General features: G+C 40.2%; 1 protein-coding gene across 1 annotated transcript in view; it reads right to left on the bottom strand.

Moving 5' to 3' along the window:
* The window catches only part of kif21a (kinesin family member 21A), a 71,651-nt gene that overhangs the window by 32,555 nt on the left and 24,729 nt on the right, over nt 1-14,367 (bottom strand). Inside the window, exons 3-14 of the mRNA XM_051884540.1 lie at nt 11,489-11,671; nt 8,324-8,473; nt 8,073-8,207; nt 6,845-7,024; nt 6,584-6,699; nt 5,560-5,755; nt 4,903-5,092; nt 4,729-4,792; nt 3,111-3,320; nt 2,474-2,536; nt 672-756; nt 468-582 (exon numbers count right to left, since the gene is read on the bottom strand). Coding sequence (XP_051740500.1) covers nt 468-582; nt 672-756; nt 2,474-2,536; nt 3,111-3,320; nt 4,729-4,792; nt 4,903-5,092; nt 5,560-5,755; nt 6,584-6,699; nt 6,845-7,024; nt 8,073-8,207; nt 8,324-8,473; nt 11,489-11,671 — 1,687 coding nt within the window. The remainder of the gene's footprint in view (nt 1-467; nt 583-671; nt 757-2,473; nt 2,537-3,110; nt 3,321-4,728; nt 4,793-4,902; nt 5,093-5,559; nt 5,756-6,583; nt 6,700-6,844; nt 7,025-8,072; nt 8,208-8,323; nt 8,474-11,488; nt 11,672-14,367) is intronic.

Consider the following 14,367-nt stretch of genomic DNA (forward strand, 5'->3'; position numbering starts at 1 on the left):
AGATTTCTAAAAATCCTTTCTTTGTATTGGTCTTAAGTAATATTCTAATTTTCTGAGATGCTGAATTTGGGATTTTCCTTAGTTGTCAGTTATAATCATCAAAATTAAAAGAAATAAACATTTGAAATATATCAGTCTGTGTGTAATGAATGAATATAATATACAAGTTTCACTTTTTGAATGGAATTAGTGAAATAAATCAACTTTTTGATGATATTCTAATTATATGACCAGCACCTGTATATATATATATATATATATATATTCACATTATATATGTGCTATATTGTATTTAAAAAAATGCAATATTTTATTTGTACATCATTTTCTTTAAAACTAATAGAATTTGCATACTGAAATCCTCTTTTATTGAGAATTTGTGTCCTAATATTTTTTTTTATGTAGCTTTAAGGCTGGTTTATAAAAATTTGTTTTACAGTACATTGTTTTACAGTAAACATCAGTACCCTTCTCATCCAGTTCAGAGTCAGACTCATCAGAGCTCTCCTCAGCATCCATTTCCTCTTCCTCAACTTCCTCATCATCTTCCTCTCCATCCCCCTCCTCACGGTCACTGGCCTCCTATCGAAAACAATTTCATTTCAAAGACTGAATGATGAGCTCCAGCCATAAAATATGTTCTAATAGGGCAAGTGGACTGTCAAGCATACCATCTCTGGCTCTTGATGGGTCGATTCTAACTGTTCTCTTTCGCTAATCTTCTGTTCGCCATCAACTGTTTCATCTTTGTTGGCACTGCAGGGGAAAATCAAAACTAGAAATTAAAAATATATTTGTAAAAGCACTGTTTTTAAAAATGCAGCATAGATTATCTGAAACAGAAAACAGAAAATTAGGGGGGAAGGAAAGAAAACTTGGTATTATGATGGACAAGATGCAACAGAAAAGTTAAATGGTTGGTATATTATGAAAGCAGATTTGCTCTTTTGAAAACACCGGCAATTCAAAACTTTCTCTCTAGTTCACTCAGACCATTTATTAAAACTAAAATGTTAAAACATCTCATTCAGAAATCTTCATGGCTATGATGTCATAGCCATGAGCTCATTAGCATATGACCGCCCACATTCACATTTCAACACTTAATCAGAAAATTGACCCCGATGAACAACACTGTGAACTATTAGCGAAAACTATTAAAAAGCACTTTTGGTAATTGAAATAAAGCTAAAAAAAAATAAAGATATTAAATGAAAACTTAAACTTTCAAAACTGAGTTTAAGGGCAAGCTCACGCTACAGGACTGTAAGACTACCTGAATCGTGATTGGTGCTCACACTACACAACAAGGTTTCTTGTCATCGTCTTGTTATAGCAGCGCGCAACAGTCCTAACCAACAATGGAAAAAAAATTTCTTACATAAATTTATGCGAGAAATTATGAGATTTTTGTTTATACCATATGCACTGTGATTAGCTGGATTAGTTCTACCTTGTCATTGCATCTCACACAATACAAGATCACATGATGATAATATCAAACAGGTGTGAAAATATTGTAGCATCTGTGACTGCCGGAAAAAGGCTCAGATCACGTCAATGACCTGCTCATCGGCGACCACAATGGGCACTGATTTGGCCACGAACCGAGGGTTTTGTCGCAGACCTTGGAAATCTGTCTGCAACAGCAAAATCCAGCCAAAAGTCATGTAGTGTAAGCTTGCCTTAAAGGGATAGTTCACCCAAAAAAGAAGATATTTTGAAGAATGTCGGTAACCAAACAGTTGATGGGCACCATTGACTTCCATAGTATTTTTTTCCATACTATGGAAGTCAATGGGGTCAATCAACTGTTTGTTTACAGACATTCTTCAAAATATCTTCTTGTGTGTTCAGCAGAAGAAAGAAACTCATACAGGTTTGGAACAACATGAGGGTGAGTAAATCATGACAGAATTTTCATTTTTGGATGAACTATCCCTTTAAGTTGAAGTACTAAAATTATTAAAACTTAAAACTAAATTGAAGCTAAATAGAAATATTAAAAACTAATAAAAATGTCAAAAGCATATTAAACCAAAATTGCTAAAACCAAAATTAAAATGAAAACTGAAAAATATATAAATAAGCTAAATACTATAATACCATATAAATAATACTAAAATTGTTGTAAGAGGGAGAAAAATGGTCATAAAAACTAAATTCTTGATTTAGAGATTATGGTGAAAGAATTAAGTAAATGTCATGGAAATGTTGTTGAAATGTCACCTGGACATGCTCTTAACGGGTTACGTGAGATTCACCCATTACTACTACTATTTTTTTTTTTTTTTTTTTTTAACCCAAATACACTTTAAAGCACATGAATGAAGTATAAACATTTTCTGGGCTGTTCTCCAAGGCTGGAAACTACCTGCCTGAAAGACAATCAGAATTCAAAGGTTTCAAGCAGAGACGAAACACAGGGGGTTATGGTTAATTATAGAGGGGAAAGAGAGACACAGGGACAAACCTGTCTTCCTCCACCTCTTCCTCCTCATCCTCCTCTTTCTTGTCGCCCAGCAGCTGCTGGAGTCTTCAGCAGTCAGAGGTCAGAGGTGAAGGGTTAAAGAGAAGAAACGAGGAGCACAGAGAGAGACAGATAGAGAGGGTACGGTACAGACATTAGTAAAGACGTTGTTGATTACATGCAAACGTTCATTGTGGATAAGAACGCATCATATCCTTGATATTATTGTGGCTGATATAATATCTCTCTAGGTTTATTTTGTTCAGTGTTTCAGCATCATTAATCCAGTCAAAAAGTGTCACATGATCCTTCAGAAATCATTCTAATAAAAAAAAAGATTTTTCCTCATAGGAGCTCATGCAAAACAACAACAGCAACAACAGTTTTTCTATCTGCCGTTAGCAGGTGTGGTAAAAGAACCCTGATTACAGTCTTTACGATAATGCCTGACGTAGTAATTACACCGCTGAAAGAACAATACAGCTCACCATGAAACCAGACAAATCCCACAATGCTTCTGTTTCACTCAGCTAGAGATGAGGGGCAATTATTCATAACACACTCACTCTGAGCCAGTTACCATGGCAACAGCCCCTCCAGATACCACCTCACACTAAGATCACTTTCACCCTTTTATTACCTCTTTTTTTTCTTCTTCTCCTTCCTCTTTAGTTTCTCCAGATCTTTCTTGGCAATCTCGATGATGTCGGTGGTCTCCTGACTTGGGTCGGCCCCCAGCAGGGCAGGAGAGAATGTTCCAGAAGTTCCGTAGAACTGAGGACGGCTGGCTGCTCGCGTGAGGTTTCTCCTCAGGTTTTCATTCACTGCTTCGCTCTCCAGAAGTTTGGCTCTGAAATACACACAGAAATGTAGAATACTTATTTTATAAAACAAAAAAAAACACAGTCAGAGTTCTATTAAAAAATATCCTGGCTCTTCCAAGCTTTATAATGGGAGTGAATGGTACCTGAGATTTTGAAGCCCCAAAAAATGCATTCATCCACTCATCGCTTCTGAAGCGAAGCAATGGGTTTTTGTAAGACATATATCCATACTTATAATATTAAATAATAACTAGCTTCCGGCAAACGCTGTATGCATTGAGTTCTGGCGAAAGAGTGACCTGACTTCTGACCTGTCACATTACGTACTGGCGGACGTGCAGAGGATAGAGCAAAACAAAACACCGGTCATGAATTAGAAGTCTAAAACGAGAATTTTTGAAGAGAAATGTCAGAGGATTTCAATATAAGAGAAGAGGAGCTTGAGTTTGTTGCCCAGCCCTATTTGTTTGAACCGCGAGAGACGTCTAAGCTTATGCTACTTCTACATCCTACGTCACGTGTCAGGTCAGAGGTCACTCTTCCGACGTAACTCAATGCGTACAGCAGTTGTGGGAAGCCATTTTTGCTACAAAAACGCATTGCTTTGCTTCTGAAGGCCGTTATTAACCCCCTGGAGCCGTATGGATTACTTTTATGATCGATAGATGTGCTTTTTTGGGTTTCAAAATCTCTAGCACCATTCACTCCCATTATTAAGCTTGGAAGAGCCAGGATATTTTTTAAATATAACTCCGATTGTGTTTGGCTGAAAGAAAAAAGTCATATAGACTTAGGATGGCTTGAGGGTGAGTAAATTATGGGATCATTTTCATTTTTGGGTGAACTACCCCTTTAATGTCTTTAGCGAGGGAAAGAGCTACAATCCCATTAAGCATTGCAACAGCAAAAAAAAAAAAAAAAAAAAATGATGGCGAAACTATTCATTTTTAAAAATGTTAAGTATATATAAAAAACAATATATACATGCGGGCGGAGCTAAAGAGCTCTTTTGGCAAGTGTTGCATTTTTTTACTCTGATTGGTGGAATGTTCTGTACAGCATCATGGGTAATGTAATTTTTCCATCACAAATTCCACTGTTAAACACAATTATTTTAAAAATAAGCTGAAATAATGCAGACTGATGGCTTCAGCAGAAGAAAATACCATCAAGTGACAACCTTGTAGCTCACAGTAGGTCCGTCTTTAAAGGTTTATAAGTTATCGTTCAAAATCCCTATAGAGAAAATGAATTGAGTTTTTACTTCCGGATCCCGACTGTTGTACTCTATTCTACATTATTAAGTGTGAAAAACATAAGCAAACACAGTATAGATTTATAATATCAGCCTCATACAGGACATCAGAAAAAACAAAAAAAACAAAAAAAAACAGCTATTGTATCAGACAAATATTTCTTCAAAGGTTGTTTTACCTCAGATCCTCAATTTCCTTGATGTAATTCTGAATCATATTTCCAATCTCCTCACTGCCTTCACCTGAAAAAAAAGTCAATATTCTGTCAACATCTATCAAACATCTTCCAAAGTCCATTGACTGATGTCAACTGACAGTATTTCCCATGAGCAGCACTGATATATTGATGTACCTGCTCTGGAGAGCACCTGATTGGCCTGTTCACTGAGCAGCTGCGTGAGGCGAGCGCCCTGAGCATCGATGGCTTCCTGCATGGCCTTCACGCGCATGCGCAGATTATTGTTCTCTATCTGTAACATCGAGTTCTCATGGAACATGTCATTGATGCTTTCCAGCCCATCCTCTCCAACCATACGCTTCCCCTGAGAAACAGACACAGTTTTACCTCATTTACCAAACATCCACACAAACAATACATTTGCTTCTTAATATTTCTTTTTCAATTAAATGCTGTTCTTTGGAATTTCTATCCATCAAAAGAACCCTGAAAAAAAAATCCACAAAAATTAGGAATTAGGAATTACAAGGAATTACAGGAATTACACAGAAGCCAGCCAATCAGATTGCTTGTTAATTTGGAAACCATTTTTTGAGTGTGATATACCTCTGACAGTCCAATATCAATAATTCTACACTATTTGGGTCACCCCTACCTGCAAACTCTGTGTTAGTAGGTCAGATCTTGAACCATTACCCATTAACTACCTTTATTTTGAGAATACTCTGAAGACAACATGTCAGAATTGAAGTCCAACTCACGTAGAACATTCTCCAGCCTAACATCTCCTTCCTATCAGAACCACTCTTTTAGTCGATAGCGTAATCTCACCGTTCTGTACTCCATGAGCTCCATCTGCAGTCGGGCAATCTCCGTCCTGAGTGCACTGATCTGCTGGCTGGCCTTGTCTTGGTTCACCATCACCTTGTTCTTGATGTTGCGTGCTCTATTGGCATACTTCAGTGTGTTCAGTGTTTCCATGAAGTCCTGATCTGATGGGCTGATGCAGGCGATCATCACTGTTCGACTGAGAGACCAGAGAAAATGTCCAGCTTTATTTATTGACTCATACTGCCTAATGCTACAGTGCCAAATAAAGGATATAACCTGGACATGGATCAATTCTGAAGTCCTTTAAAATAAGTTGTTGTAAATGCTTTGATGTTGATGAAAATTGCCATTATCATGTTATAATTCTGTTATTATCTTGTTATTATACTGTTATTTCAAATTTGTGTGCTGTTCATGAGGAATACTGTGAATCAGAGCAAACCAAAGGGCTTATCAGTGTATGAAGAATTTTAAATGAAGCTGACTATTCTTTAGATAAAGAAAGTGAAGATTTAAAATATGACTATGTACTACATTTCAAGTCTTCTGAAATCATATGATGGCTTTGACTAAAATTGACTACATTTAAGTTTTTATTGAGCGATGTATTGAAATATTCACTGAAATCAAATATGGTGCCATTTTTCAGGTTCTGACATTATGTTCTTTTGAAAGGCTACATATTTGATTTTAAAAGCAACATCCGCAGGCGAGATTATCAATGATTTATCCTTCAATTTCAGTCTGCTTATCACACAAAGCTGTTGTATGACTTTAGTATATCTGGAATATACCACGGTGCATATAGTGCATACGGACTAGTGCATACGGTGTTTATGCTTTTTAGAGCTTGACAGACATTTGTTCACTACAAATGACCAAAATTCTTCAAAATTATTCTCAGTGTTTTAACACACACACAAACACACACACACACACACACACACACAAACAGCATTCAAAATTAAGGTGAGGAAAAATTGACAGAATTTAATTAAATTTTTTCAGAAAATTTCACACAGACCTGTTTCCACCCAGTGAATCCTGCAGAAGGCGAGTGAGTTTGGAGTCTCGGTAAGGCACATGCGTTGATCGTTTGCTTCTGTCTCCTAACGCACTGATGACATTCCCCAACGCCAGCTACATCACAGCAAGGAAAGAGCAGAGAAAAATATTACAGGTTCTGTTATGGTTCTTCTTATATTAAATATTTCTAGCCTGAAGAGATCTGTGGAAGATTTGCTTTTATTATGTGTTATTATTTAGTAATATTACTCGTTCTGACCAATCCACAGTTAATTGAGATGCCCTCTTTGGCTCGGTCCCCCGTGGCCCCCGTCCTCTTGAGTCTCTCTGATCCAGCCAGATCCACAAAGTGAAACTTGGCTGTGAGCGTTTCAAACTCTTCCATCTCAGACGAGCTGTTGGCCAGTCGATTGTCTGTCTCATTGTCCTGCTCTGGGGGCTGGACAAAAACAAAACAAAAAAAACAACATGCATGAAAATTGAATTAAGACATCAACATAGACTGTAGATGGAAGGTATTCAAAAATGGCATTTTCCTAATAATATGGCAGCTGTGGGAATGTAAGCCCTTTAGTTATAAGAGCCTGATATTTTTGCTCTAGAATACGATTACACATTAACTGAATTGAATAATATATATATTTTTTTTTTGCATGAAGAAGCACAATTTATGATACATTTTACATTTTTATTGTTGATTTGACATGTTACTGGAACGTAATTTTGCTGAAAACGTTTGGATTTTGTTCTTCCCCCATTCAAGTACAGTAGTGTTCAACTGATACATCGCCAAGACCAATATATTGGCGGATTTGGCCAATCAGCCAATATATTTTTAATTCGTTTTTAATTTATCTGCATTTTTTTCTGTTTGGCCAAGTGTCGGAAGTATGACTTATATTTTGACAGCTCTGAGAAGCCAGTATCTGAGCACAAATGCATGTGCTTTTTTGTTTGTTGATGTTTCATGCACCCTATATGGTTTGTTATTAGAGTATATCATTATTATTATTATTATTATTATTATATACACATGCTGTAAGTAACTTGTTTGCAGTTATATACATTTATATATTTATAATTTAGGTTTTTTTTTTCTTTCTTTAATTTCACATTTAGTTTTTTTTGTTGTTTAGGTAGAGGCTTTAAATAAGCCCTTTTGGTTTTTTGCCTCTCCCTGCACAGTATATGGATTGTACTTTTGTTTTTATTGTATATATTTTATATTTGTGCAAGTAAACTAAACCAAACCAAACCTCATTCTCTTTCTTTACTAGCTTACTGACTTTGTTTACCGGTTCTTTTGGCAGATGCTATCATCCCCCCCCCCCCCCCCCCCCCCCCCCCCCCCCCCCCCCCCCCCCCCCCCCCCCCCCCCCCCACCCCCCCCCCCCCCCCCCCCCCCCCCCCCCCCCCCCCTAGTTACATGTGATTAACTTTTTCAACATCCAATCCTACAGACCCCAATAACTCAAGGGGATACTTACGTTTTCTGCAGGTGCACAAACACGCACTTGGCAGATGTGAATGGTGAAGATGGCGTGAGATCGAGAGCTCTGTACATTCATCTGAGTGCTTGCAGTGGTGCGGGAGAGAGCGCCCAGCTTCAGACACTGCATCATCTACAACACAAGTGAGCACAATGGTATACTTTAGTCAGTATAGTAATTTTATGTATAATATATGGACACAATATCTCAGAAAAAAAAAAAAAAAAAAAAAAATCAATGACACTCACTTCTGCCTCTGAGGAGACGGTGCGTGTTGTCACGCCTACAGTGTAGATGCTGCCAGTGGCATCCTCGTGGATTTTAATGTGAGATTTCTGCTTTCTCATCTCCATGTCACGTGTGGTGTCAAAAAGATCCAACACCTCCTCATTATACAGCTGAAGATACACATGGAGAGAGAATATAGATCAAGCAATAATGAACAGTCTGATATTTTAGTATTTATATACTATTATACTATGGGTCTGTTGAATGCTTCAATCTGATTGGTTGATGAACGTTCTAAGGTGTGCAATTATTTTCAGGGAAACAGATGGCTAAAGTAGTTCCAGGCAGGTCTTGACCGCATTACAGTTCCATATTCCACAGTCCATATTCCATTACAGTTACAGTTATACTTTGCCAAATGATTTCAGTTATATAATGTCCTTACAGCCTACAACTGCAAAAGAACCAAAACTCACAACGACACTGACCAAGCAGATACATATAGTAAACAATAGGATAAAAACGGCAAATTATTTCCATGTTTCCAAGTTCCATGCCACAAAATTGCATTTTATTATGTACGGAAAGGACATACTCTCTTTCTCCTGCTCTCTCTCCCACTCAAATGCACACACATACAGTACGGACACACACTCGCGCCGAAACGTGTTGTCAGTGTTGCTCTGACAATTTTATCAGTAAAATAGATTAACGTCCTACAGCTACATGACATTTCTTGCTAGCGAGGTAATAACAATGCTGTTCTTGATGAAGATAAACTTACAGTTTCGCAAGTAGTAGAGACGCTGAGAGATGCACATCTTCAGGTAATTCGCACATGCTTAACGGGCTAGTTCACCCAAAAAAGAAAATTCATTAATTACTCACCCTCATGTTGTTCCGAACCCGTAAGACATTCGTAAGGTCCAGAAAAGTAGTGAAGACATGGTCAAAATAGTCGACATGCCTAGAGTGGTTCAACCTTAATGTTATGAAGCGACAAGAATACTTTTTGTGCGCAAAAACAAAACAAAAAGTGCAGGCTTCTGGGTTTTAAGTCAGAACGCCGCCTCAGTATTGGCCGACGCTGTACACGTGAGCAGCACGACGCATGCGTGTGATGCTGACGCAGGAGCCAGCCAACACTGAGTACTGGGATAAAAGTTTATAATTCAAATATAAACAATGATGTCTGTAATAGCGATCAAAATAGTTTGACCTTTTGAAAACAGCGCTTCAAATAACGACTGTATCATTTACATTGTTTCGCCACTAGGTGGCGACAAATGACTGTTAAAAAAAATGTGTTTGTCATTGTTTTTGTAAATATGACTCATTTTATACACCATGTACAGTCTGAACAAGTGTATGGTTCAACTTTTCCCCGTGGTCTAGTGTTAAAAAAAAACAACAGAAAAAAAAAAAAACGAAAACATTGCAATATGGAATCGCAATTCTTAAAAATCGCAATATATATCATGATATCATCTGATATCATCAGCACCTAAGTATCATGATAGTATCGAATCAAGAGATAGGTGTATCATCCCAGCCCTATGGTATTAATTAATATTAATTAACTTTTATTTTTATATTTTTAGTTTTTATTTTAATTTTATTAAATTTGTTATGTGCTTTTGTTATTTTTATTATTTTTTTTTAGTTTTTTTTATTATTGTTTCTACAGTTTTTTTTTTTTTTTTTTCATTATTATTTCTTCCTAAGTAAAAATGTCCAAATTGGGTCCAATTAGCCATTTTCTCTCCCCGGTGTCATGTGACTCGTTAGTGTTACAAGGTCTCAGGTGTGAATGGGGAGCAGGTATGTTAAATTTGGTGTTATCGCTCTCACTCTCTCATCCTGGTCCCTGGAAGTTCAACATGGCACCTAATGGCAAAGAACTCTCTGAGGATCTGAAAAAAAGAATTGTTGCTCTACATAAAGATGGCGTAGGCTATAAGAAGATTGCCAAGACCTTGAAACTGAGCTGCAGCACAGCGGTTTAGGGCAGGTTCCACTCAGAACAGGCCTCGCCATGGTCGACCAAAGAAGTTGAGTGCACGTGCTCAGCGTCATATCCAGAGCTTGTGTTTGGGAAATAGACGTATGAGTGCTGCCAGCATTGCTGCAGAGGTTGAAGGGGTGGAGGGTCAGCCTGTCAGTGCTCAGACCATACGCCGCACACTGCATCAAATTGGTCTGCATGGCTGTCGTCCCAGAAGGAAGCCTCTTCTAAAGATGATGCACAAGAAAGCCCGCAAACAGTTTGCTGAAGGACATGGATTACTGGAACCATGTCATGTGGTCTAATGAGACCAAGATAAACTTATTTGGATCAGGTGGTGTCAAGCGTGTGTGGCGGCAACCAGGTGAGGAGTACAAAGACAAGTGTGTCTTGCCTACAGTCAAGCATGGTGGTGGGAGTGTCATGGTCTGGGGCTGCATGAGTGCTGCCGGCATTGGGGAGCTACAGTTTATTGAGGGAGCCATGAATGCCAACATGTACTGTGACATACTGAAGTAGAGTATGATCCCCTCCCTTCGGAGACTGGGTCGCAGGGCAGTATGACCCCAAACACACCTCCAAGACGACCACTGAAGCTGAGGGTACCTAAACCCTATTGAGCATCTGTGGGGCATCCTCAAACGGAAGGTGGAGGAGCGCAAGGTCTCTAACATCCACCAGCTCCGTGATGTCGTCATGGAGGAGTGAAAGAGGACTCCAGTGGCAACCTGTGAAGCTCTGGTAAACTCCATGCCCAAGAGGGTTAAGGCAGTGCTGGAAAATAATGGTGGCCACACAAAATATTGACACTTTGGGCCCAATTTGGACATTTTCACTTAGGGGTGTACTCACTTTTGTGGCCAGCGGTTTAGACATTAATGGCTGTGTGTTGAGTTATTTTGAGGGGACAGCAAATTTACACTGTTATACAAGCTGTACACTCACTACTTTACATTGTAGAAAAGTGTCATTTCTTCAGTGTTGTCACATGAAAAGATATAATAAAATATTTACAAAAATGTGAGGGGTGTACTCATTTCTGTGAGATACTGTATTTAATACCAATGGCATGAGTTAAGGCAGAATTTTTTTTCTGACCAATGGCAGTTAGAGAGGATTATCTGTAACACAAAGAGATCATTAAAATGAACTAGTGAAGCATCATCCACAAGCACTATACCTCTAGAAACTGTGCACTGATCTTGAATTCAGGGACGGGTCGGCCCTGATCTGCAGCCGCCTGGCGTCTTTGCTCGATGCCTTTAAAGAGGTGACTGACCGCCCGCGGGATAATGCCCAGCTCCTCGTCCAGTATGGCCATGTCAAAGCCTGTGCCCATCGTATACGTCTTCCCTGACCCTGTCTGAAATAAAACACAAAGATCTAATCTGTGTCGACACATCAAAACAGCATTTGTATAATTAATATATAAATTGTGCAGGTTGAGCCTAATTTAAGGTGATTGTATTTAAATAATAAATACATTTTTATGCCATAACATAGACTAATCTTATTAGTACTGTTTTTTTTTGTTGTTGTCAGGATGGCTGAAATTTGATGTGTCTGTCTGGCGGATGAGTGAGACTGTTGATAAATCTGGATTAACACAGTGCCAGAGGGAGAGACAGGCAGATATCAGAGCTGGGTTCTGGTGTTTGGGGTAAGTCAGCCATGAAATGCAGGTCACGGGCAATGCTAGCCATATAGAGAGAACATGAAAAATACATGGATGTCAGAGCAGATCTAGCACAAATCTATACTCTTTTGACCTGTCATCTTAAATGATGCTGGATGTGTTAATATCCCTCACCTGTGGGACTGTAAGGACGCTGAGGCGGCATTAGAATCCATGTGCAGTGTTTAATGTATCCACAGCAAACAAATCCAAAACAGCAGGCAAATAATCGTAAACGTGAAGCAGGCAGAGGTACAAACACAGTAAGGCAGTCCAATCCAGGCAACAGAACAGTGGGCAATCCAAAAGGCAGAAAACAGGTGAAACAGGCAATGATCATACACAATAAGGCAAAATAATAGCAATGGGAAAACGCTCGGTAAGGCAGACAGGCTGGCAATACTTCGTGAAGTACAAGGAGCAAGGCCATGCTTAAATGTCCACCAAACAGGAAGTAACCAGTGAAGCAGAGGGAGCGGCATACAGTCAGTACTCGGGAGAGGGCTCCCTCTGCTGGCGTGGCATTACAGAATCCCCCCCCCCAGGAGCGACTCCTGGCGCTCTACGTGGACGTCCCCGTGGTCGCGGTGCTGGACGATCGGGTCTGGCTCGATGAAATTCCTCAATTAGCGATGGATCCAGAATGTCGTGAGCGGCTACCCAGGATCTCTCTTCAGGTCCGTATCCCTCCCAGTCCACCAAGTATTGGAGCTGACCCCCTCTCCGTCTGGAGTCCAACAACTCCTTTACCGCATATGCCGGGGTTCCATCAATGTCCAGCGGTGGAGGTGGCTCTCGATTCTCGACGTTGGGGTCAGCATCCGGGTGGACCGGTTTCAGGAGGGAAACATGGAAGGAGGGAGAGATGCGATAATTAACAGGAAGCTCTAACTCATAAGTGACCGCATTAATCTGTCTCAAGATCTTGAATGGGCCTACGTACCTTGGGCTGAGCTTCCTGCTGGGTAGCCGTAGCTTGAGGTCCCGTGTAGAGAGCCAGACCCTTTGTCCAGGTTGGTAGGGAGGATGTGGGCGACGTCGTCGATTGGCTTGAATCTCCTGATTCCTGACAGCTCTTTGTAGACGTACGTGAGCGCTGTCCCACACCCTCTCGCTACGGCGAATCCAGTCATCGACTGCAGGTACAAGGGACGGTTCTCCAGACCACGGGAACATAGGGGGTTGGTATCCTAGGACACACTGGAACGGTGTAAGACCAGTGGATGAGTGCCTCAATGAGTTCTGTGCATACTCTGCCCATGGTAGAAACTCTGACAGTATGATCTGAGGTATCTGCCGATCTCTTGGTTCAGCCTCTCCACTTGCCCGTTGGATTCCGGATGGTAGCCTGAAGTTAGACTGACATTAATATCAAGTTGTTTGCAGAATGCTTTCCATACCTGAGACGTGAACTGGGTTCCTCGGTCAGAAACAATATCCTCGGGGATACCGTAAACCCTGAAGATGTGGTGGAACATCGCTTGAGCGGTTTCCATAGCTGTGGGAAGACCCTTTAAAGGAATGAGTCTGCAAGCTTTAGAGAAGCGGTCAATGATTACTAGGATCGTGGTAAACCCATTAGATGGGGGCAGGTCAGTGACAAAGTCTACTGAAAGGTGTGACCAAGGTCTTTGAGGTATGGGCAATGGTTGTAATAGACCAGATGGAAGTTCTTTAGGGGTTTTAGACTGTGCACACACTGAACATGACTTGATGTAATTTGTTATATCCTTAACCATAGATGACCACCAGAAGGAATTTTGCGTGAGGTGTAGTGTTCGTGAGATACCTGGATGCCCAGAGCAAAGTGACGTGTGGACCCATTGCATGACTCGGAGTCGAAGCCTGGAAGGAACATAATGTTTGTTAGCAGGACAGCCTTGTGGTTTGGGTTCATTGCTCTGTTCTCTTTGGATTTCATCCATCAGATCCCAAGTGATTGGTGCGATGATGATGGATGGTGGCAAGATGGATTCAGGTTGGTTCTCCGCCTGTGGGTGATCATGTCTCCTGGAGAGAGCGTCAGCTTTGCTGTTCTTACTACCAGGACAGTAGGTCACAGTGAACTGGAATCTGGTAAAGAACAAGGACCAACGAGCCTGGCGAGGATTTAATCTTTTTGCACTTTTTATGTACTCAAGGTTTTTGTGATCTGTGATTACCTGGAAGGGGTGAGTGGAACCTTCCAACCAATGTCTCCATTCTTCAATGGCTGCCTTCATAGCTAGAAGCTCCTTGTTGCCAACATCGTAGTTTCGCTCAGCGTCCGTGAGTTTTCTAGAAAAGTAAGCACAAGGGAAAAGCTTGCCTGGTTGTCCGTGGCGTTGGGAGAGCACTGCACCTATTCCACAATCGGATGCGTCAAATTCCAGGACGAATGGTAA

This window comes from Ctenopharyngodon idella, chromosome 24 (genome assembly GCF_019924925.1).
Source record: "Ctenopharyngodon idella isolate HZGC_01 chromosome 24, HZGC01, whole genome shotgun sequence".
Lineage (NCBI taxonomy): Eukaryota > Metazoa > Chordata > Actinopteri > Cypriniformes > Xenocyprididae > Ctenopharyngodon > Ctenopharyngodon idella.